Source organism: Bos grunniens, chromosome 16, assembly GCF_055505025.1.
Source record: "Bos grunniens cultivar Pamir isolate PY7600 chromosome 16, Bosgru_T2T1.0, whole genome shotgun sequence".
Taxonomy (NCBI): Eukaryota; Metazoa; Chordata; class Mammalia; order Artiodactyla; family Bovidae; genus Bos; species Bos grunniens.
The window spans coordinates 16,841,601-16,863,401 of NC_141180.1; the positions used below are offsets into that span (position 1 = coordinate 16,841,601).

A 21,801-nucleotide genomic window follows, 5' to 3' on the forward strand; every position below is an offset into this window, starting at 1 on the left:
TTTTCCAGGGAAGAGTTCTGGAGCGGGTTGCCATTTCCTCCTCCAGGGGATCTTTCCGACCCAGGGATCAAATTCATTATCTCTTGCATCTCCTGCACTGGCAGGTGATATACTCACCCACACTGGATTATTCTCAGAAAAATCATCCAAAAAATACACTATGAGAAGCTTCCCCTTTGTCATCCCTTTTAAAACATCTTACATCCCCAGTACCACACTCAAGCCACACCAAGTATAAAGGGTTACAAATATTCAGATTTTATTATAAATAAAATACTGTTCTTTTTAACATAAAAAAATGCCAAGTGTTGCATTTTTTTTTACCACCCTGGAGAGCAAGACTGTAGAGATTAAGGCAAACAGCTCAAGTGAAGGCACATGGAAAAGGGCCACAGTTGGAATTGAAAGGGAAACTTCCAGGGAACAGCTGTGTATGTTCCCTGCGACACCCCGCATTCTGCAGCAGCCACCCTGTCAGTTTCATTACATATAATACAGATAACTGGAACTATACAATACAATAATGGCTATATTGCAGGAGTGTAATGAAGGTATCCTCTTATAAAGAACTTTTATTTTAAAAATAAAATTCTGTTTAAAAATATACCACATAGATGGAAAAGGAGAAAAGAAACCACCCATCTCCCCAATTTCACTGTGGCCTAAGACTTACTGGAGTGAACCTGACCCAGGGCTCGGTGGGAGAACCACCTTCGCAGTCTATCTTCAGTCCTTTTCCTGCAACCTTGACCAAAACGTCTACTGGGATGTGACCACGTAACAAGAGGAACTAGCTAGGAAACACTGATGTGAACACTTGGCAAGAAGAGTCATGCCTCCTGTGATGGGAGAAGAGGCCTGAGAGGAGGGGTGGAGTGATGCCAGGTCAAGACACCGCTAAGTCAACTCTGGGATGCGAGGAGGAGACGGAAAGGAGAAGAACGAGGACAGACCACCTCTCCCACTCTACCTGTCCACAGTGCGACCCCTGACGCCTTACCAGTGCTCAGTAATCACGCACCTCCCGATCAAAATGATCCAGCCAGTCTAAACAACTGCCAGAAAGGATATTTCCAGCTCATCCCTGGCTAGGCTCACACTGATGGTGAAGATGTCCTTCAGCACGCTTTCCCAATTCCAGCATTCCCTGTCAACCTGGCGTTCCTGCTCTGGGGCAGGCGTTAAGAACACTGTGCTGTGGTTGAGGACCACCAGGACTGCAGTGGGAGAGGGCTCCAGGTACCTCTTTCTCATGGCTGTGTGTGGAGGAAAGCAGGTGGGTGTGAACGTCAGAGAACAGACACGCTGCAAACACAAGGCGAAGAGCAGACCAACGGGGAGCAAATCCAATCCAAAGAATGGCAGATGAAAGAGAAGGAGGTATACAGACGCACTGTGCCAGTGAAGAGGAAAAATGGAGTGAAGAAGTGAGCAGACAGTGTCATTCCAGAAACAGGACAAGGGTATTTACATAAACTCCTTACTCTATAATCATGATAAACAACAACAAAAAAAACACATTCACACAAAAATATAAATTTGAAATAATTAATAGCACCAGTGTGTCAGATAATAGTTTCTTTCCCCCGCTACGCAAAGTACAAAGTTGCATAGTGTTAAAGGCTATATATGAATCTTGAAGGCAGGCTGGCAGGAGGAGGAAGGGGTTTGTGGCAGAGAATCATCACGCTGCGATCTTGGAAGAAAATCACAGAGCTGAGGACCAGAAGTTGAGAAGCCCACTAGGAAACTCCATGTAAGGGCCTTCCGTCTACACTTGGAGGGGAAGGTCTAGAGGTGTTTGGATCACAAAGTGCAGGAACTAGATGGTGTTGGCAGCTGCGTGAAATACTGAGTGCAAGTATTTGCCACCAGGATTTGGCAAACAATGTGTTTTGAGGGATTCTACGTGACGGGAACATCAGAAGAAAACGGAAACTAAAAAAAGGGTCTAATATTTCATCTCTCCCCAATGGAAGAAAAATGGATACATGGGATCCTGACAATGCAAGTCACATCTAAGTTCTATCCCTTTGCTAGAAAAGATTAGGACAAGGAGGCTTTTGCTTTGTTTGTCAAGATCTTAAGGACCAACCACCCTTCTCTGCCAGGTAACAACACTAGTTCCAAGACTAATATACTAAAAAAAAAGCTCTAAGAATTAGTTTGATTTTGGGAAAAAAAAAAAACTTTAGTGGTTATCATATCCCTATTTCTTCTGTATAAATTCCACTTATAGGAATAGAAGGCGTCTGTTGGTGAGTGCAAGCTGCCCGTTCAGATTTAAAGTATCAGCTGCCCAAAGATCTGAAGAAAGTTTATCTTCCTAGTCAATTATTAACATCTGAGAAAATGTTCGGCCTACTTCTGCAGTCTCATATTCTCCTGGAGACTGTCACAAATCATTGCATCCTTACCCGTGGATGGCTCAGTGTCCTAAACTCAAATAGCTAAACAACGGATGATGGCTCTCGACATTCTGAATGACCAATACCTTTGGCACAGGAGGTGTATCTCCTTTTTGCTTAAAAGGAGGAGGGGCAGGAGATGTAGATGCATTTTCTTTGCCTAAAGACTGGATATACTGGCCATCACAATGCTACTGTTAGTAGCCAAACTTTTCCTTCATAGAAACAAGAGTACTGAGACTGAGGAGGTTCTGTTGGCATCAGTGAGAAAGGGAGGGCTACTTGCTCAGCCCTGGCATACAATGGTTCCCACGCAGTGTTTGAGCCGCAGTACAGCAACGCAGGATGCCACGTCCTTATGCAACTCGGAAGGGACAGGTGGGTCTGAGGGAGCGCCGTTAAGTGGAAGAGAGACTTTATTAGATAGAACCCTTTGTTCCTGATTCACGATGTTTAATTTGCTTCTCTTTAAAACTGTGTGACTTTTCCTGGTTCAATAGGACAGTGGTGGAGAGCAGCAGAGAGTGGGGGGGGGCAGGGGTCTGAAAAATGTAATCTTTGTGTGCAGGCACTCTGTGGCCTCACAGTGGCTCCCTAAGGAAGACGCTAGGGCTTCTCAATGGACGGGGTGTTGAAGCAGCCGGAGGGTAGGGTCTTCTTGATGTCTTCCAGGTTGCGAATGTCCTTCAGGATCTCCTCGATGTCTCGGTTATAGTCCATGATGGCAGCCTCCTGCTTCCTGGCTTCGTTCTCCAGGTTGGACACCTTCCTGTCTAGATCACTGACTTTCATTTCTTCTTTGGCTTTGTTCAGGGTGCCTTCTATCTCATTTAGCTTGTTCAGGTCCACTGTGTCCAGCTGCCCTACAGAGTCAGAAGAGGACAGACGTGTTCAGTACGAATTATGACATCACTCCACAAGTACCGCCCCCCGGCCCCCAAACCCACCAGCCTTTTCATAAAGGAAGACCAGCAGCTGCCATTACATAGAAGTGGCCTGAGAACTAGACGCCTAACTAATGAGAACACACAGCACAGAGAACTCTATCTGACGCACTGCGGTGACCTCCATGGGAAGGAAGTCCAGAGGGGTGCGGGTATGTGTACATGCATGGCTGGTTCATTTCACTGAAGAGCAGACACTAATGCAACATTGCAAAGCAACTGTACTCCGGTCAAAGTTAATTAAAAAGGGAGGGGGCACTAACAATGCAAACCAAGCACAAACACTGACCTAACCCAGCAGGGATGGGCAGAACATATCATGAACATTGGGGCTGGATTTTTTCTTTTTTTCCCTCAGAATATGGTTTCTGTGAAATGTTTTCTGAATATATAGCTCCTATGTCCTAGCCCTTGTGCCTTACTTGTGGTTTGAAGGTAATCTAGTAACGTTTAATCCCTTTTTCTTTTTCATGTTTATATATGTAATCTTTTTGTCTTTTTAGTGCCCTTTAATAAACATAAAAATCTTTAAGCTAGAACCCTAAGCCCTCAGCTCTTCGATATCAGGGAGACTGGGTTGCTTTGGGGGAGTGTTACCCTGCTCCCAGAGTTAGACTCTATTATAGAAGCCCTCCTGTGGAGAATGGCCAGGGTTGAAAGGCTGAAATAATTTTAGCAAAGCTTTGCTTTAAAATTAGCATGAAAAAGAGTCCCTTTGAAAGCAACTATTTCTATATAAATGAAAACAGACAGCCAGCTGCGGTACTTGATGTATACTGTACTTGATTAAATTCTCACAAGACCATTTGACATCAATGATTCTCAGATGTTAAGTAATTTGCCCAAATTTGCACAGCTTACAGGCAACAAAGCAACAATTCCAACCCAAGTCTGACTAACTTTAAAAGCCAAACTTTTCTGCCACAAAAGCTACCTCTTCTAGCTTACTTTCATTTTAAAATCCATCTGCTGGCCCATAATTTATTATTCCTCAAAATTAAGACAGATAAAAATATCACATACACCCCACAAAACAAAACATTGACCAAAACCAAGCTTTAAAGACTAACACATTAAAACAGGATGCCTTGCTACACAGCTGTCCTAGTTAAGAGTATCGTGTGCGTGCTAGGTCACTTTGGTCGTGTCCGACTCTGCAACCCTGTGGACTGTGGCCTGCCAGGCTCCTCTGCCAAGCAAGAATACTGGAGTGGGTTGCCATGCCCTCCCCTCCAGAGGATCTTCCCAACTCAGGGATCGAACCTGGGTCTGCTACCTGGCAGGTGGATTCTTTACTACTAGTGCCAGGTGGGAAGCTCACTGGTTAGAGAAATTACAGCTCTATAACGCAGACTGGTGACAAAGTACATCTATCCCATAAAGGGGCCTGCTCCCTATCAAACTGGATTAAAGGAAAATTTCAATATGCTTATATTTCCTTCAAAACAAAAGCCTTTTCTCTCATTTTGCATAAAAACCATCAGCTCATCAGACTATTCTTTAAAGTGCTCTTTCATTCTATCACTGAAATCCTTCACTTCAAACTCTCTGAAGACATTCTGCCAGCGGGACGAGCTAAGAATGATCATTGCTCAACCCTATTATAAATCTTGACCATAAAAGAGCCATGCTACCTGGCAGCAAACCTTTAAAATTTTATTAAGTCCTTGGATCATGGTCAGATTCCAATACTGAGGTCAGATTCCATGGAAGGACCTAGTAAGTACATGTTGAATTAATACAACTTAAAAGTCACGATTCAGTTTATACAATCTTTGCACTGTAATATCTACTTTTGAGTCAACGATCTCAGATCCCAAGAACAGTACAAAGAGTTCAAAGACTGCCTACAATGACTACAGTTACTTACCAAGCTGCTCCAGGAGGTCATTAATAAGGTTGAGAAGGTTGGTAACAGAGTTTTTGGCTTTTCTGGCATTGATCTCGGCTTCCTGAGCAGCCTGTGAAGCCTGTACACCAAAAAAGGATAAATAATAAATGATACATTTTCGTCTTCTTGAAATATCTTTCCCCAATGAGTCAACAAATCTAATTTTCAGATGGTTTCCCTTCTTTTTTGGGGTCATAGCTTCATGTTGAGGATGTTGCTATTTTTAATTTACATGACCGTCATAAAAAGGTAGTCGTATACCTATACTGTATCTGTATTTCAAAGATCAATGTTATTATTTCTTTTTCTCACTTTCTTACTCAAGAATACATGAAGGTGTATTCAAAATAAAACCCATCAAGCAGAAACAAGTTACTCAAAATTTTTTTTTTGTGGTTCTTTGCTTCTCCTTTTTTAAAAATTTAACTAAATTTATTTATTTTTCAGCCACCCCATGTAGCATGTGGGACAGATCCCCAACCAGGGACTGAATCTGCAACCCTGCAGGGGAAGAGTGGAGTCTTGACCGCTGGACCACCCAGAAAGTCCCTGCAAGTTACTTTTTAAGGATGAATACAAAAACAATTAATACATTTTAGAACTAGAACATGTCCTCCAAGACTTGATTATTAGAAATAGCCTCTTCTCAGAAAATTTTCCTAATTATGTGATATTCTTTTAAAACTCCCTCTCCCCCTGTAATCACACACATACATACACACACAAACTGAGACAATACAATTTACATTTTAAAAAATCAACCAAAGGTAAATCTATTTGGGAAAATTCCATGAAACCTGAACAAATATGCTTCTGCATGAGTCACAGGAAATGGCAATGGAAGAGGAAGTGTCTAAGGATCAGAAAACAGATGCTCTCACAAATAAATCTGGTCGGGATATACACCAGGAGCTTTGAGCTTTCCAACACAGAACTGTTTTTCCTAGTTTTTTCTGGGTCAACAGAAATACAAAACTTTTGGATAGAGAAACAATGTGAAAATTTTAGAAAGAAAAGAAAGCAAGAGGAAAAAACCTTCAGAAATAAAGGATTAATCTCTGTTCAAATCGCAGCCACTGTGTCTTCCCGGGCACTCTGCAAATATCCTAGCAGAGCTGCTGGCCCTCAGACTGCAAGTCACTGATGGCATTTACCCCGCTGTCTGCAGCCCCCTCTTCTAGGAACAACTGTGAGCTTTCACCCTTTTCCTTAAAAAAATAGGTTACAGACTCCAATAATACTGATGCAATTCTGGCCTTTCAGGCTATTTAACTATAAATGGGATAATACACATGAGGGTGCCCTGTGCTCCTTATAAATTATTTACCAAAAGGAATAAAAGATAGATCTTTTTTCTTCCCTTTGAATGGAATCCATACCCTCTTTGAGGGTATGAAGATATAGAGAATATATATCTTTTTCTTTCTTTCAACAGGCTCTAAATCTCATGATTCTATGACTGCATTAAAAAAAATAAAATCCAGAGACCCTCAGCACATATGAAAAACACACATTTTTACTATGTGGGAATTTTCACTTGAGACATACCTTGCTATAGAAAATTCAGATAATCCAAAACAAAAATCAAAAAATGCATAATAAAATAAGGTATTTGCAAAGGGATACTTCTGTTATCACTTCCCTAAGGACTTCATTAGATTAACAAGCTTAGTAATTCTTCTTTCTATCCCAAGGTGAAAATGATCTACCATGATCATTTATACAGTCAGTCAGTTGTGTCTGACTCTTTGTGACTTCATGGATATAAAGTCCATGGACTTCTCCAGGCCAAAATACTGGAGTGGGTAGCCTTTCCCTTCTCCAGGGGATCTTCCCAACCCAGGGATTGAGCTCAGGTCTCCTGCATTGCGGGCAGATTCTCTACCAGCTGAGCCACCAGGGAAGCCCAAGAATACTGGAGTGGGTAGCCTATCCCTTCTCCAGCAGATCTTCCCAACCCAGGATTTGAACTGGGGTCTCTGCATTGCAGGTGGATTCTTCACCAGCTGAGCTATGAGGGAAGCCCACACAAAGGACTTCATGTCCTGTCATGACTGTGATTATAATCAGATTGAACCGGAAAGAAATTATTTACATTGTGACTCCACTAGTATTTTAAAAGCAAAATATTGCATAAAACAGAAAAATGGACCCCAGTCCTTCGGAGGACCACACATTCACAAGTTAATTTTGTTACAAACAGAGCTATGTATACACATCATCACAATAAGTGAAAAACTGAATTGGATATAAATTTGGTATGTTTTGTCATCTTCAAATCTGTCCTTTTACACAAGAAACTGGTCTTTGCTAAAGGCAAGTTGCTGGGAGACTAAGAGGAGGAAGGAAATTAACTTTTCATTGCATTCCTTTTTTTTCCCCTTTCTGACTATATCCCATTTATGAATTACTCATTCAAAAATATAAATACATACTTTCAAATGTCCTAAAGCCTCAAATGTGTAAAACAATGTTTTGCTTTTAATTGAGAGTAGCTTTGGAAAAGAACTCTTGTGCAACAGTCTGGCAGAAGATCCAAATTCTTTGTCTTCTATGTAAGTTACTAACCCAATTCTTGATCAGGAAACACAATTGAAAACAGAAGTCTATAGGAAAGAGACTCCTCAACAAGTCAGGAATCTTTCATCACTGAACACCCTTCACTTTCTACTCGTTAGCAAAAATGCCAAAATCACTCACCATCCCTGCCATCATCATATCCTGGTCAGCATCTTCTTGTTTTTTCTTCAGCTCTTTTTCTGCTTCCTGTAGTTGTTTCAACATATTATTCACCTCGTTATCCAGATCTGTAACTTCTGCAAAAGTCCTTTCAGCTTCTGCCTTGGTGCTGGTAGCGTTCTAGACACAAAATAAACAATTGCTGATGAAAAAATGTTTTCCTTTCTCTAAAGGATTCGGCAGCTCAAAACTAGGATACAGAAACAAGAGGGCAATCATTTGCCCTATAATTTGTACTGTAAGTTGAATTATGTTATCATTTATTTGGGCTACAAAGAGCAGTAATGAAAAAAATAACATTACCACCTAACATAATAACATTTTACAAAGCACTGTTATTTGTATCCTCTTATTTAATCCAGTTAATAAAAATTCCTGTTCTATCGTTGCCATTTTTACTTGGGGTCACATCGCAGCAACATTTAACTGGTGTATACTTTCCACCGCATCACACTGATTAGACTCTTTCACATGGATAACTTTCTATTCAAAGCTAGTCTTATTCTAGTTGGCAGTTCATTATAATGTACAAAAAGTCCATAATCCTGAAATATGATATATCTGCTCTAAATAAACTAAAAAAATACATGTGATTTTCAAACACATGTAAGTTTCAATCAGCTCCAATCTCTCCTTTAAATGAAACAGACTGATCTTTAAGTAGGAGAAAGCCAGCCAAAAGAAGTTATTCTTTAAGATGAGTAGAAAGAATCCTGGCACTGGCAGCTATAAAACTTCTAAAACGGTAGGGCTTAGATATGGAAATACGTTTGAAAGTGGGCGGGGCATGAAGCACTGTATAGACTTGACAGAAAAAAATAAACTATCCATGGCAGGGAACTGTGTTTATTTAGAAAGAGTTCTTTAGAAAAATCTTTAGAAAGAACTGATTTTTTTGTGGGAGGGGACTCTATGGGTCCCTGAAGCCATCTCCCTCCTCACAACTCAGACCCTGCCACCAAGACATAGTAGAGATTTTAGAGTAAAGGACCCTTTCTTTCTTTCGTTGTATCACACAGCACGTGGGATCTAGTTTCCTGACCAGGGACTGAACCCGCACCCCCTGTATTGGAAGCATGGAGTCTTAACCACTGGACTGCCAAGACAGTCCCAAAGGACCCTTTCAGTAACTCTCCCCTCTTAATCAACACGGTTACCTGCTCTAATGCTTGGTTAAAAAGGAATGACAAAGATGGAGTAATATAACTTTAATGGAGTCAAGGAAAAAATGTGCAAGACCTTTCAGTGTGTGTGCGGGGCAGGGGTCTGGAAAGAACCTGGAAAACGACTAGAGAACAGAGAACATGTGAGCAGAGGCCTGGTTCCAGACAGGAGGGGCGCGCACACCTTCTGGACGGCGCTGGCAATCCTCTCCGCCTCGTGGGCCTTGTTCCTGGCCTCGGTGGCATCTGCGGCGGCATTGCCCAGCGCCTGCTGAGCTTCCCTGGTCTTTTCATTGGCTTCAATTATGGTCTGGTTGATGGCAGGGATTCTCCTTAGGGCCTCCTCTGCAGCCGTCTTGTTATCATTCACTCGCCTATCAAAATCTAAAACAGGTTCCAGGAATGCATTTGAACTAAACTCTCAACAAGCCAAAAGGGAAACTTTCAGGGAGCTGTCATGAGATTTTGTTTTATGAACAATGGAAGTCAGGGCAAAAGAATGAGAAACAACAGGGACTGAAATCTTAGGAGAACAAAGCTCACAGCCCGATACGGAAGGTTCGTGAGAATGAACACCTGCTTCTGCAAGGCAAATTCTCACTTGAAACATTTATTTTCATGCAGAACCGAGGATGCTATCACCTCCACCTCAACCAATATTGAAAGATGTAGCTTGTTCTGTGTTTGCTATGTGTAAGGTACTGAGTTGAGAGCTTTATGAATTTTTGTAACTGCATCATTGGTATATGTTAGAAAATTGAGGATTAAAAAGGTAGATCATTTTTTCAAGGATTCACAGTAAGAGTAAGAGGTAGATTAGGGATTGTAACTCAAACCCACTGACACAGAGCCCATACATTCAACCATTATCCTGTAAAGCTTCTGTATTTACAGAACTTATATTTATCAGAGGCAAGTTCAAGGCTATACAATGAATTGAGTGTAGTTCTTTTTTATCTTGGGTAAAGAAAGAAAACAAAGACTGAGATGCAACTGGCAAAGAAAATTAAAGATACTCTCAATTTACCAATACTAAACAGATAAATAGGCATATCTTGATTATAAGAAATATACTTTTTTTTTTTTTTGGTTTTCATACCATGGGTAAAATGACATGAACTCTGGGATTTTTCTTTGAAATATTTGACATAAAAAAGGTAGGGAAGGTGCTGAGGGATAAAGTAAGTGCAGTAAAAATCTTAATTGTTGAATCTGAATGACAGGTATACAGGATTTATTATACTATTATCGCTCATACTGTATGTGGTCAGAAAATCTCATAGTAAAAATCTTTAACAAAAGAAAGAAGAGCAGCCTCACAGAGGACATTTACCCTGCTGCCTCCCCACTCATACCTTTCAGGTTGTTGAGAATGTCATTGGCTTCTTGTAAGGTGTTTCGTCCCTTTTCGGCAGCTTCTTCCGCGAGGGCCTTGGCAGCATCAGCTCGGGCAAGGAGCTGGTCAGCAGTCTGCAAACACATGGCAGATGAGAGGACAGAGCCTCCTAGGTAAAGCCTCCTCCCTCCTAGCAGACCGGGCGCCTCCAGGCCACCCCACTCTGAGCAGCCAGCATGCGACAGGCTAGGCCTGGGCAGCAGCAGAGAGCCCTCCTCTGGTTTCTTCTTTGTGGGTTTTGTTGCTTCTGCAATTTGTGACGGCTCAGACCCAGCTTACAGTCAGACAATTTCAATTTTTGCCTCACGAAATGAAGCAATCTGCAAAGCAAACCAACCTGCTGTTCAGTCTTTCCTTTCTCCAGAAGTTTCTTTACTTCAAATTCTTTGCCTCTCATGTCATCTCTGAGGTCCTCGTAATCTTTCAACTTCTGGTCAATCAGACGGTCCAGATCTTCAGCTTCCTTCTTGATTTTATTTGCCTCATTCTATGAAAAGCAAGCAAGATCACATATGTTAGAAAAAACAACCTAAACTGCCCAAAAGATAGCCTCGGTAACTCTGTAATACTTAGTAGACAGTTTTGAAAAGAATAGCACAGGGCAAGATTTTATGGACCTTTTTAAGAAAAAAAAAGAGGTATACCCTACCTATACACAGTAAAATGCACAGTACTTAGTTTAATGAGTTTTGACAAATACATTCACCTGTGTAACCAAACCCCAATCAAGATACACAGTATTTCCACCCAGGAAATGCCCTTGTATTTCTTTCCAGTCCATTTCCCCACCCACCTCTCCAACAATGTGGCTGTCACTGGTCTGTTTTTTAAATCATCATAGATTAGTTTCGCCTATTATCAAATTCCATATATAGGAAATCATAAGTATGTACAAACCTAGATAGCATATTAAAAAGCAGAGACTTTACTTTGCCAACAAAGGTCCATATAGTCAAAGCTATGGTTTCTTCAATAGTCATGTAGGGATGTGAAAATTGGGCCATAAAGGTGGCTGAGAGCCAAAAAATTGATGTTTTTGAACTGTGGTGTTGGAGAAGACTCTTGAGTCCCTTGGACTGCAAGGAGATCAAACCAGTTAATCCTAAAGAAAATCAATCCTGAATATTCATTGGAAGGGCTGATGATGAAGCTGAAGCTCCAATACTTTGGTCATCTGATGTGAAGAGCCGATTCATTAGAAAAGACCCTGATGCTGGGAAAGACTGAAGGCAGGAGGAGAAGGGGATGACAGAGGATGAGATGGTTGGATGGTATCACCAAATCAATGGACATGAGTTTGAGCAAGCTCCGGGAGATGGTGATGGACAGGGAAGCCTGGCGTGCTGCAGTCCATGGGGTCACAAAGAGTTGGACACAACTGAGCAACTGAACAATGACGACAACAGTATGTACATGTCTGAAGAGATTTAAAATATTATGATAAAAACAAAGACCTCAGACATAAGAATGGAAACTTAACATATTTCAAGTTTAATGTAAAAAATACACCATTTATATAGAACCTGGTGTGAGGATTCATGATTAGAGTACAGATGAAATAAAATATCATCATTCCCCAAATATTTTGCTTGCCCCAAAGCATCCTGACATAGTTCTTTCATTTAAACCACTCATTTCTCTCTTGTTCAAAAGCAGATAGTGCCTGGGAGCAACGATCTAGGTGTCAGATATAATGTGGATTTAGAAGTGATTATTCATATCACTGAAGGAGTCTTTTCTATTTAATGTTTATAATCACAGGATTATTTTACCTCAATAAGTTTTTTCAGGCAAGGCTTTATTGGGGCCCCTGCTGCAGCAGGGAGGAGTGAGAACAAGTAACACTTGTTCACTCGTTCACTGAAAAGGGTGAGTCTGTTCCTTATATGGGGTGAGGGCAGGGGTGTATTAACGTATCTAACCTAGAACTCTGACTTTACCAGTAAGTCAATGGGAGGTCAGAGGAGGTACTGTGTTGGCCAATATCATAAGATCTTATGGAAAAACCCAAACGAACCTTTTGGCCAACTCAATAGGGACTGATGACAGTTGAGGGGCAGTCAGAAGAGCGCTCCCCCAGACTGAGGGGGCATGTGGGTGTGTGTTTGGTGGGGAGAGAGTGGGGGTGGCAAGTCTGTGCAGGCAGGCTGTCAGCCCAATACCTCCAGTGCTTCCGAATCCACAGGAGTGAGCTGGGCTACACTGGCGTAGATCTCCACCGCTTTATCACCAGCCTTCTTGGCCTCCTCGTGTACTCGGGCAGCTTGCTTCTCTAGATCCTGGGAGATGTTCTTCGCTTGTTCGTACCTAAGGAACAAAAAGATGTGACCTAATGAAAACCTACATTCCTTTTAGCATCTTAATGCTCATCAGATTCATTCTAGTTTAAATCATCGTGACAGTATTTTCAAAACCTCAAAGAAATGCTATATTAAAATGCTATTATTTAATACCAATATAGCTTAAATTTCTATTTCACCTCATCACTTTATAGCATATAATGTACCATACGCTTTCTTATTTCAGACACTTTTTAAATATATGTAGCTTATTTTCTCTGCTTATTCTGTGATTATTTTTTCTCTTCTCATTTATGCAGAATTTTAACATGGTTAGTTAGAAAGTAACATGGTTAGTCTTTACCATTCTCTGCTGATACAGCAATTGGATCAAATAAAATCTCTGTGGCTCTTGATCCCTTGCTCTAATTACTGCATCATTTCAAAAGCACGATTAATAAAAGATACCTTACTGCATCAATGTCTGACCTGAACTCACCAGCATTTAATTCTTCATTGAACTGGTGCCACTTACAAGAACAATTTAAACTGTACTCACTTTCTATTAAGCTCTTCAATCTCAGATGCTGTTTGATTTTCTCCTGCTAGTGTCCTCAAAAGCAGATTGTATGCCTCAGCTGAGGTATCATTCGCTGTCTTCGCTACTCGTACAATGTCATCAGCTTCTTGTTTATGGCTATATAACATAACAGGAAAAACAAGTCATGAAACAGAACCTTTTAATAGGGAAAGAAGCAGAATTCAGGTAAAGCTTACCTTATTATATACATACATTACCATGGGCAGAGTTCCACAAATATTGAAAAGTCTTATAAATTTGGAATTTTGTTATCATTTCAGTGGGGCTGAGTTTATAAATAAGCATTCTATAATCTGAGAAAATGACACTTCCCAGGAAGATTAATGATATAAAATATATAGGGACAAATGCTTTTACTTCCTAAAAATTACTTATAAATTTAATTATTTAAGAATATTTATACGTGAAACCATGTATGCTGGCAAGAACTCGTTTCTCTAGTCATAAACACAAATCTCAGACCTCATCTTTAATGGCTACTCTGGTTCTGTTACTACCTAATCTTAAAACCCCTTTGACTATTCAGATTTCTCACATGCAACCTAGGAAGAGTAATTCAATGCCAAATGGCAAAGAACACGTCAACTGGAACTGCTGAGCAACTGCTAAGTTTTTTTTTTTCAGCTCTAAAATTTCATATTACATTGTCACACTGCAATACATGGCCCTTCTTTTTGATCTGATAAACTTTCCTTCAAATTTCATGCAAGAAGTACACCACAATTAATTTATCTCCAAGACCTAATTTTTCTTGGGAGCTTTCTATTAATGTTTTCAGCTATCTTCTTTTAATCAGAAAATCCAGCTCTGAAACCATGAATGCTCTATGAACTAAATTACAGCAGTTTACACACTCACATTTACAGAGAACAGAAAGAGAGCACATATGTTAAAGCAAAAAGCCAATGCAATTGCTCAGACACTGAGGCTAAAATTCTACCAGGTTTTATTTAAGCACCCTAGACCCATGAGGTCTACTGTTTTGCAATGCATTTATAAACATTTATTGAGTACTTATTGTATGTCAGATACTGTTTCAAGCACTGGGACTTCAGCAATGAATAAAGCACACAAAAACGCCTGCCCTCACAAGGACTACATTTTTAGCAATTTTATTTTATAAAAAATGCTTTAACTTGATGCCTTCTACAATTTAAAGTCTTCTTAAGAAATTGCCTTACTTTTAATCAGGAATGAAATGATCTGTTTGGCTAATTTTCACATGTATGATGGGTTATTAAATATTTTCTATTGAAACTTGAAAATAAAACATTTTTGTTAAAAATTTCAAAATTAAAAACGACGACGACGACAAGGGACTTCAACGGTGGTCCAGTGGTTAAGAATCCGCCTGCCAATGCAGGGGGACATGGGTTCAATTCCTAGTCTGGAAGGATCCCACATGCGCAGAACGACTAAGCTCACAAGCCACAACTACCAAGTCTGTGTGCCCTGGAGCCTGTGCTCCGCAACAAGAGAAGCCACGGCAATGAGAAATCCCACACTGCAACAAAGGGCGGCCCCCGCTCAGCGCAACCAGAGAAAGAACACATGCAGCAACAAAGACCCAGCGCAACCGAAAGTGAATAGACAAAAAGGTTTTAATTAATAACCTTGAAAAAGCAGCTAAGTTCTGAGCTTATCTATTAAGGTTTCAAAATTTAAAATCCAAATTTTCCTTAGATATGTAGATACAATTTCCCTCCAAACCATCATATTCTAATATTCAAAATAAATACTCTAATATCAAAGGAAAGGGAAGAAAAGAGTACATGTAGTTCTTTTCAGAGTACAGTATGTAACATTTCAGAAAAGAGGGCAAACTTTGCAGAAGTAATTACGTGGGAAGTGTCTGTGGGTGTAGGATGGAACATGTACATGTCATAAGCCACAACTTAATCATTAACAAGGGATCTGGAGGTTACCGTTCAGCAAGCTTCCGTGCCTCTTCTGCCAAAAGGGTCATGTTGTTGGGGTCTCCTGTAGACTCTGGCTGAGTGACTGACTGAAGAGGAAGGAAACAAGGCACTGATCTCAAGGGAGGGGATTATTTATATTAATAAACAAGCATCAAGACTAAAATTTTATCAATATTATTTAGAGAAAGAATGCCTCTTCATTTAAGAGATCTTCAGTTAATATCAGCATCCTTGACTACAGATTATTATTTCTATTTTCAGCAGAGAATAAAGAAAGCTTAAATTGCCTAGAAGGACCCAAACAAGAGACAGGACCCAGATGTCCTCTGGTTTTAATTCAGTTTGGGATAACTATTTCATGGCAACTATGAGCAGTGTGGCTTTCTTCCGCCATGTTTAGAGACAAACAAGAAGATACAAGGCATCAATTTATCGGAGGAAGCACTCCCCTACCGGTAAAAGACTTGCTGTCAATGACCCAGGGACTCCCCCAGTCCCCCTCAGACTGTCCCAGTCACTCACCACATTGGCAATGGCGACCTTTGCTTTCTCAAGTTCTCTGGATGCGATTTCAATCAACTGCTCTGTGCTTTCGACCCGGGAACGTGCTTGTTCAGCCAAGTTTCCGGTCTCTTCAATGGTATTCCGGATATTCTGTAAACGGCTAATTTGGCTGAATAAGGTGTTATTCACTCTCTGGAGGCGATCCATCAAATTTTGGTCTACATCTGCAATAGCAGTGCAGAAGAAAGTTCATAAATTATCTGAAGGGGGGTTACATATCATCTCATATGAAACCTGAGGCACTGCTTCTCGTCATGCTTCCAAATACAGCATCTTTCTGACAAGTCTCCCAAAGCCAGCAACAGAGCTGGTCAGTCCTCACTGTGCCCAGCAGTACCGCCACTGATACATTCAACCATGGTCTCCGATTGTGTTTAACTGGAGATGAACACACCATCTCTCCCACTTGATGAGTCTCTCCTTTCTTACTCCACATGGCATCCCAGTCTTACACAATGACTGGCAAAGAGAAGACACTCAAAACATACTCAATGAAGCGAAGATTTTGACACTCCAGCACATGCAAGACTGAATAAAAATACAATGCTGGTAAAATCACTACCAGCCCTGAGAGCTGCACAGTTTTCTAAACTAGGAAAAACTCAGTTTGAAACAGAAGTTGAAATACAGCACTTTAAATTCATTCTTAAAATTTTAAACGAAGTAGACTCTTGCTGCCACCCCACACATCCATGTAATTTCAGACTAATCTCTGCTTTTGAATAGTTCTTTGAATTGTTCTTTCTTAATATTACCCATTCGATTTAAACCTCATAGCTGTACCCTAATCAATCAAGAAACAAATATAAGCCCATACAAAGATAATTCTGACATTATTAAAATTCTCACATCATGAGAATATACATATACAGAAACCATTAAGTCAGTCTTATTCAAACTGACCAGTTCTTAATTCTGCATGACGCTAGTGTTGGCATCTGAATTTTCGAAGGCACGTACAAGAGGTGAGAAGTTGAAGTCAAGATCAACGAAGGAGTACAGCCTTGGAAAACAACATCTTGGAAGCAGGGTCACCCAATCAATACACATGCAAAGCTGGTAGACTGCAAAATGCTCATCTAACTACAGAATGACCCCGTTCAGATATTACTTAAACAATTCTTTGACAATCCAAAGATTTTTAACAAAACACAAAATAAAAAACAAGTTGAAATTACAGAGAATCACTTAGATTTAAGAAGCAGCCAATGAAGTTAAGAAGCCCCTTCCATTCCAAACTTCAAGAAGATAACCTATCAATCTCTCTGGCCGGTTCTTTAGAGAAACAATAGTATCCCCCCAAAAAGGGAAGAGATAACCTAAGTGGATCACTTCAAAGCCCTCTAATTCCAAGTGTCCACTTGTACTGCATAATCTCCTTTCAAAACTGAAGAATAAACACAAGTTTAAACTACAAATGAATACTTAGGGAGAGTCTGAAAGGATAAATCATTATGAAGACATTCTTATTCTTGGCTAGTTGGGACCTAAGTGGGAAAGGTCAGCCAGGAACTCCATGAACCAGGACTTAGTGGGAGTGGATTTTAAACCCCAGTCTCACTCTGGTGGCTCCCAAAGCTAGCAGAAGCAGGAACCCATTATGCTCCCCATCCTTCAGGTGGCTCGGGGGAAGTGTGGCGGCCATGGCTCCTATTAGTGCTTCGTCCCACAGAATCATCTGCTTGGGCAGAGGAAAGGCTGTAGTCATTGTGGCTAAAAAGAGCCTTGTCTGCTGTGGCTCCACCAAGGTGTGGAGCCTGGATGAGTGGCAGTGCTGGCCGACCTCGCTTTCTTGCCTCTTGACTGAGCTCGAGGTGCTGGCACCAGAGCTGTGTGCCACACCCCACCTCTTAGGTGGCTGATCGGCACTAAGAATGACCACCCCACATTCAACTCTTCAACGGATATGGCCGGACAGATATGAATTTGTTGTTACAGGAGAATACGTTAATGGAAAAACGTGTGTCAAAATTTGAAAAATGAACATTCTAAAAAAAACCCCACCATTATTTATACAGAACAGGAAACCTATAAATTCTTCTTAATCTAGGTTTAAGACTTAAAATGTAACAACTGAAATAAAAAACATGTTTTCCACATCTCATTTTATTTTTCCATTTCTAAAAATTTACCTCATAGAACAATTTCTGGACTGTCCTACAAAAATTAAACAATCTTGCTCAAACCAGACACATCCAATTTCTTCCTTCTATACGTCAATCATTTTATAAAATTTTAGGAACATTTACAACACGAAATAAGCAACATATTTAGTTTTCATTGACCCGTACCCTGACAAGACTTCTCTAACTCATAGTGGAAATGGAGTCAGTAGGGAAGCTGATCATTGTGGCCCCAAGTGTATTAATGTTAATGCGCATTTACTGTGGATATCTGGCAAGCACCTGGATTTCAATGATGGAAAAAACCCCACACAAAAGTAACCTCAGACCAACGGTGAGCACCTTGATCCAAGGATTTATAAAATGCTTGGGTTTTAACATCTAACCATGTCTGATGTAATGGGAGAATTACTTCTGCTTAGTGTATCTTAAAACATTGACAGGTTCTTTTCTACATGTTTAAAAGATGAAATCATTCATATTCTAAACATAGTTTAAAAAAGGACAAAGGATTTTATAAAACCATACTATTTAACCTTGAACTAAGAGCCACATCTAAAGACGGACCACCTCACAGAAATCACCCTCTTGTTTAACTTTGTGTACCTTTGACATCCTGGGCTTCACGAAGGAGGTCAGTAACTTCCCTCTCTACTTCCTTTAGCCTATCCTCAAAGGCTTGATCTGTCACCATCTCATCCCCAGTTCCAAGGTTTGCAATGAGATTCTCTAATTCCCGGAGTTTGGCTCGGTGATCAGCAACCTAAACATAATGAAAAAGGAAAAGGGAAATGTAGGCTGTATAAACATTCCTGAAGAACTTGATTGCAAGCCTGCAGAAAGAATAATCAAAGAGGTGCTCTGTAAGTATGGAGGTCTACATACTCCACGTATGTAAACTTTTAAGTAGATAACAGGAGTAGTTTTTCCTCATTGCTCTGGTTTCAAAAGAAAAAATGTCAGGCTGATTCCGCTGACTTTAAACTCTGCATGCTGACGATTCTCCAGTTCTGATCGCTCTCTCCTGTTTGAGATTACTTTCCTGATATCGTCACTTGGCTCTCTGATAGGTATTCTCAACTTAACATCCAAAACTATACCCTTGATTTTTTTTCTCTTACACATGTATTCTCTGAATCATCTCCATCTCAATAAGTAGTGCCTCCAACTACCTTAAGTAAAACAATCCAAGATCCATCCTTGACTCTTCTCTTTCCCTATCCTGACCCTCTCTTATATCCTGCCTTGCTGAACACACATATTTATCTAATTCAGTCTAGGCTTTCCCTTTTGCCCTATTCCTAACCATCCAACTGCATGCAGCAGAGTGTTCTTGAAGTATAAACTGAATTTCTCAGCTTAAAACTCTTTAGTATACTCCCATTGGATTTTGAATAAAATCTAAATTTCTAACTCTGGTCAACATGGTGCAACATAAGCAGTCTCTAACGATCTCTCCAGTCTTACCACAAACCATTCCCTCTTCATTCAGCAGGATCCAGATACCCTCGAGCTTCGAGGCCACTGTATCCCACGTTCCTTCTTCCTGGAACAGCCTACCCATCACTTCTCCTTTAGCTTGATCTTTCTTATCCTTAAGATCTCACCTTAAGTGAGTTTCCACAGAGGCTTTATAGAAAGTAGTTCTCCCTAGTTATTCTCTGCATTCTTTCTTGTACTTATCTCAGTTAGTATTCCTTTAATTTTTATTATGTGTCTCCCAGTCGGCACTTGAGCCCTTGAGAACAAGGGCTGGATCTATCTGGTTCGCCATATTTTCTCTAGAGCTGAGAGCTTAGGAAGTGCCCATTCAACATCTGCTGAATGAATGAACGCATGCACTGTTGACAGCTGACCTTATCCTTCACCAGCCGGTAACAAGCTGGACATTCCTGGCAGCCAGGCCAAGACCGATTGTAGAAATAGTTCTCTTCACACTGGTCACAGCGATTCCCCACAAAGCCTTCTCTGCATTCACAGCGACCATCGTCTTTGCACTGGAGGGAAAGAGACCCCTCAGGATGACAGTCACAGGCTGCAGAATAAAGGGAAAAGGGTACATAATAAGGAAAAAAACAGAAGACTGCATTTTCTTTAAGCTCAGAGTGATATCAATAAGCCAGCTGTACTATCATTAGAAGTAGATGCTTTGTGAAAAATAGGCCGATTTAGGAGAATTTAAATGGTTATGCCTGCTCAGCGGAGAAGACAGACATTTTTAAAACAACAGTAAATTTTAAAGTAAAGTGAGCATCTTTTGGAGGGGACATATTTCCTATGACTGAATAATTATACAAATATATGAAGTAGAAATCAGTCCATTACAGAAAGTGCCCTTTTCGTGCACTTCCAAGAACTCATCTCTACCTTCATCTCTCCAACCGTTAAATTTTTCCTTTCTCTAAGGAACTAGAACACCCGAATGCTAGTGCTGATTTTCCGTTATTTTGTAGTTTGTTTACTCATGTTGTTCTCTGAACGGAGTCAGTGACCTATGCTGCATTCCACAGGAGAAACGCAGGAATTCAAAAAGCAAAAACCCAAACTGTTCTGCGGCCTAATTCCAGGCAAGTGTTTATGCCAAGGAGCAGCAGATGTGCACATGTAAGCGCACCAAAAGGGCCCCAAGGGTGGGAAGCAACTGCAGTCAGTAAGTCAACAAACATGTCTGAGCAGAGTCCCTCACAGCTTCATCATCTGCACGAAGAATCTGATCAATTAAAAAGTTTCATTAAGCACAGGAGGCGGCTCGGTCATCAAAGGGCAATCCCTTGGAAATATGAAAGACCAGAAAAAGGAAGAGTCAGAAACACTATAAAAGAAGACACAAGTCGGGTGGTTGCTAAGGAACCAGAGAGGCTTTCGGTCCTCTGAGTTTTAGAAATGGATCATGTTTCTGGAATAAAGCATCTCTGAGGACTTGGGTACAGCCCTGACTGTGAGCTGTAGGCCTACACGGAGGCTGGTCAAATGTTTTGGATTCACAGTTCTAACGGGGATGAGAGGGGACTGAAGATTTTTATGCCACCCACACCCCTTACGTTTGCAGCCTTCGGGTCCAAACCCAAAGTGGTTGACCTCGCAGTGCTCACAGTGCTGACCGGTGATGCCAGGCTGGCACTCACACTGGCCGCTGTGGATGTCACACTGTCCGTTGGTGGAACCCAAAGCGTGGCAGTCACACCTAATAAATCAACACATGACAATTCTCGGGTAAGAAAAACAGACTTTAAGCAAACCTTTCTTTTTTTTCCTTTCAGCATAGGACTGATACAATTTTGTATCAGAAAACAGAATGTTTTAATGATGACAGATGTCAAGGTTCCTGAGGTTCCAATAATTTTCCTGAGCTCTACTCAGATCTTCTTTTTCTAACCTAGCCCACACAAATACTGCTGATCCACTACTAAAACCACTTCCCATGGCTCTCCAATCTGGCACTGCATGGGCGCTGGGCTGGAGCTCTGAAAACAGGAATTCCCAGCCTCTGTAACCCCAGAAGTTCTGATTCTAAATGTCTCAGAAAGGACCTTATAATTTGCATTAAAAAAATGTGGCTCAGGTGACGCTGACACAGCTGGTGCCGCTGCCTTCCACTCTCTGCTCTCATCACTTCATTACAGCTCTCCAGCATCACCTCTAAAGGTTGCCTCGCCTGTTTCAGGCACTCAAATAATTCCCGAACAAAGCCAAACCAACTGTGAAATATAACTTACAAAAATTCATCTGTGACAATTTAAAAAAAGCCAGGGTTGCCTGCACCAAAGGCAGCCA

The 21,801-nt window shown here is 40.8% G+C and overlaps 1 protein-coding gene across 1 annotated transcript in view; it reads right to left on the reverse strand.

Moving 5' to 3' along the window:
• Positions 1 to 235: 235 nt before the first annotated feature.
• Positions 236 to 21,801, reverse strand: part of LAMC1 (laminin subunit gamma 1) — a 121,433-nt gene continuing 99,867 nt past the window's right edge. The window contains exons 16-28 of the mRNA XM_086343479.1: positions 21,069 to 21,211; positions 19,884 to 20,062; positions 18,634 to 18,790; positions 15,863 to 16,068; positions 15,347 to 15,426; positions 13,380 to 13,517; positions 12,704 to 12,848; positions 10,879 to 11,028; positions 10,501 to 10,615; positions 9,330 to 9,529; positions 7,944 to 8,102; positions 5,223 to 5,322; positions 236 to 3,271 (exon numbers count right to left, since the gene is read on the reverse strand). Coding sequence (XP_086199605.1) covers positions 3,015 to 3,271; positions 5,223 to 5,322; positions 7,944 to 8,102; positions 9,330 to 9,529; positions 10,501 to 10,615; positions 10,879 to 11,028; positions 12,704 to 12,848; positions 13,380 to 13,517; positions 15,347 to 15,426; positions 15,863 to 16,068; positions 18,634 to 18,790; positions 19,884 to 20,062; positions 21,069 to 21,211 — 2,029 coding nt within the window. The 3' untranslated portion in view covers positions 236 to 3,014. The remainder of the gene's footprint in view (positions 3,272 to 5,222; positions 5,323 to 7,943; positions 8,103 to 9,329; positions 9,530 to 10,500; positions 10,616 to 10,878; positions 11,029 to 12,703; positions 12,849 to 13,379; positions 13,518 to 15,346; positions 15,427 to 15,862; positions 16,069 to 18,633; positions 18,791 to 19,883; positions 20,063 to 21,068; positions 21,212 to 21,801) is intronic.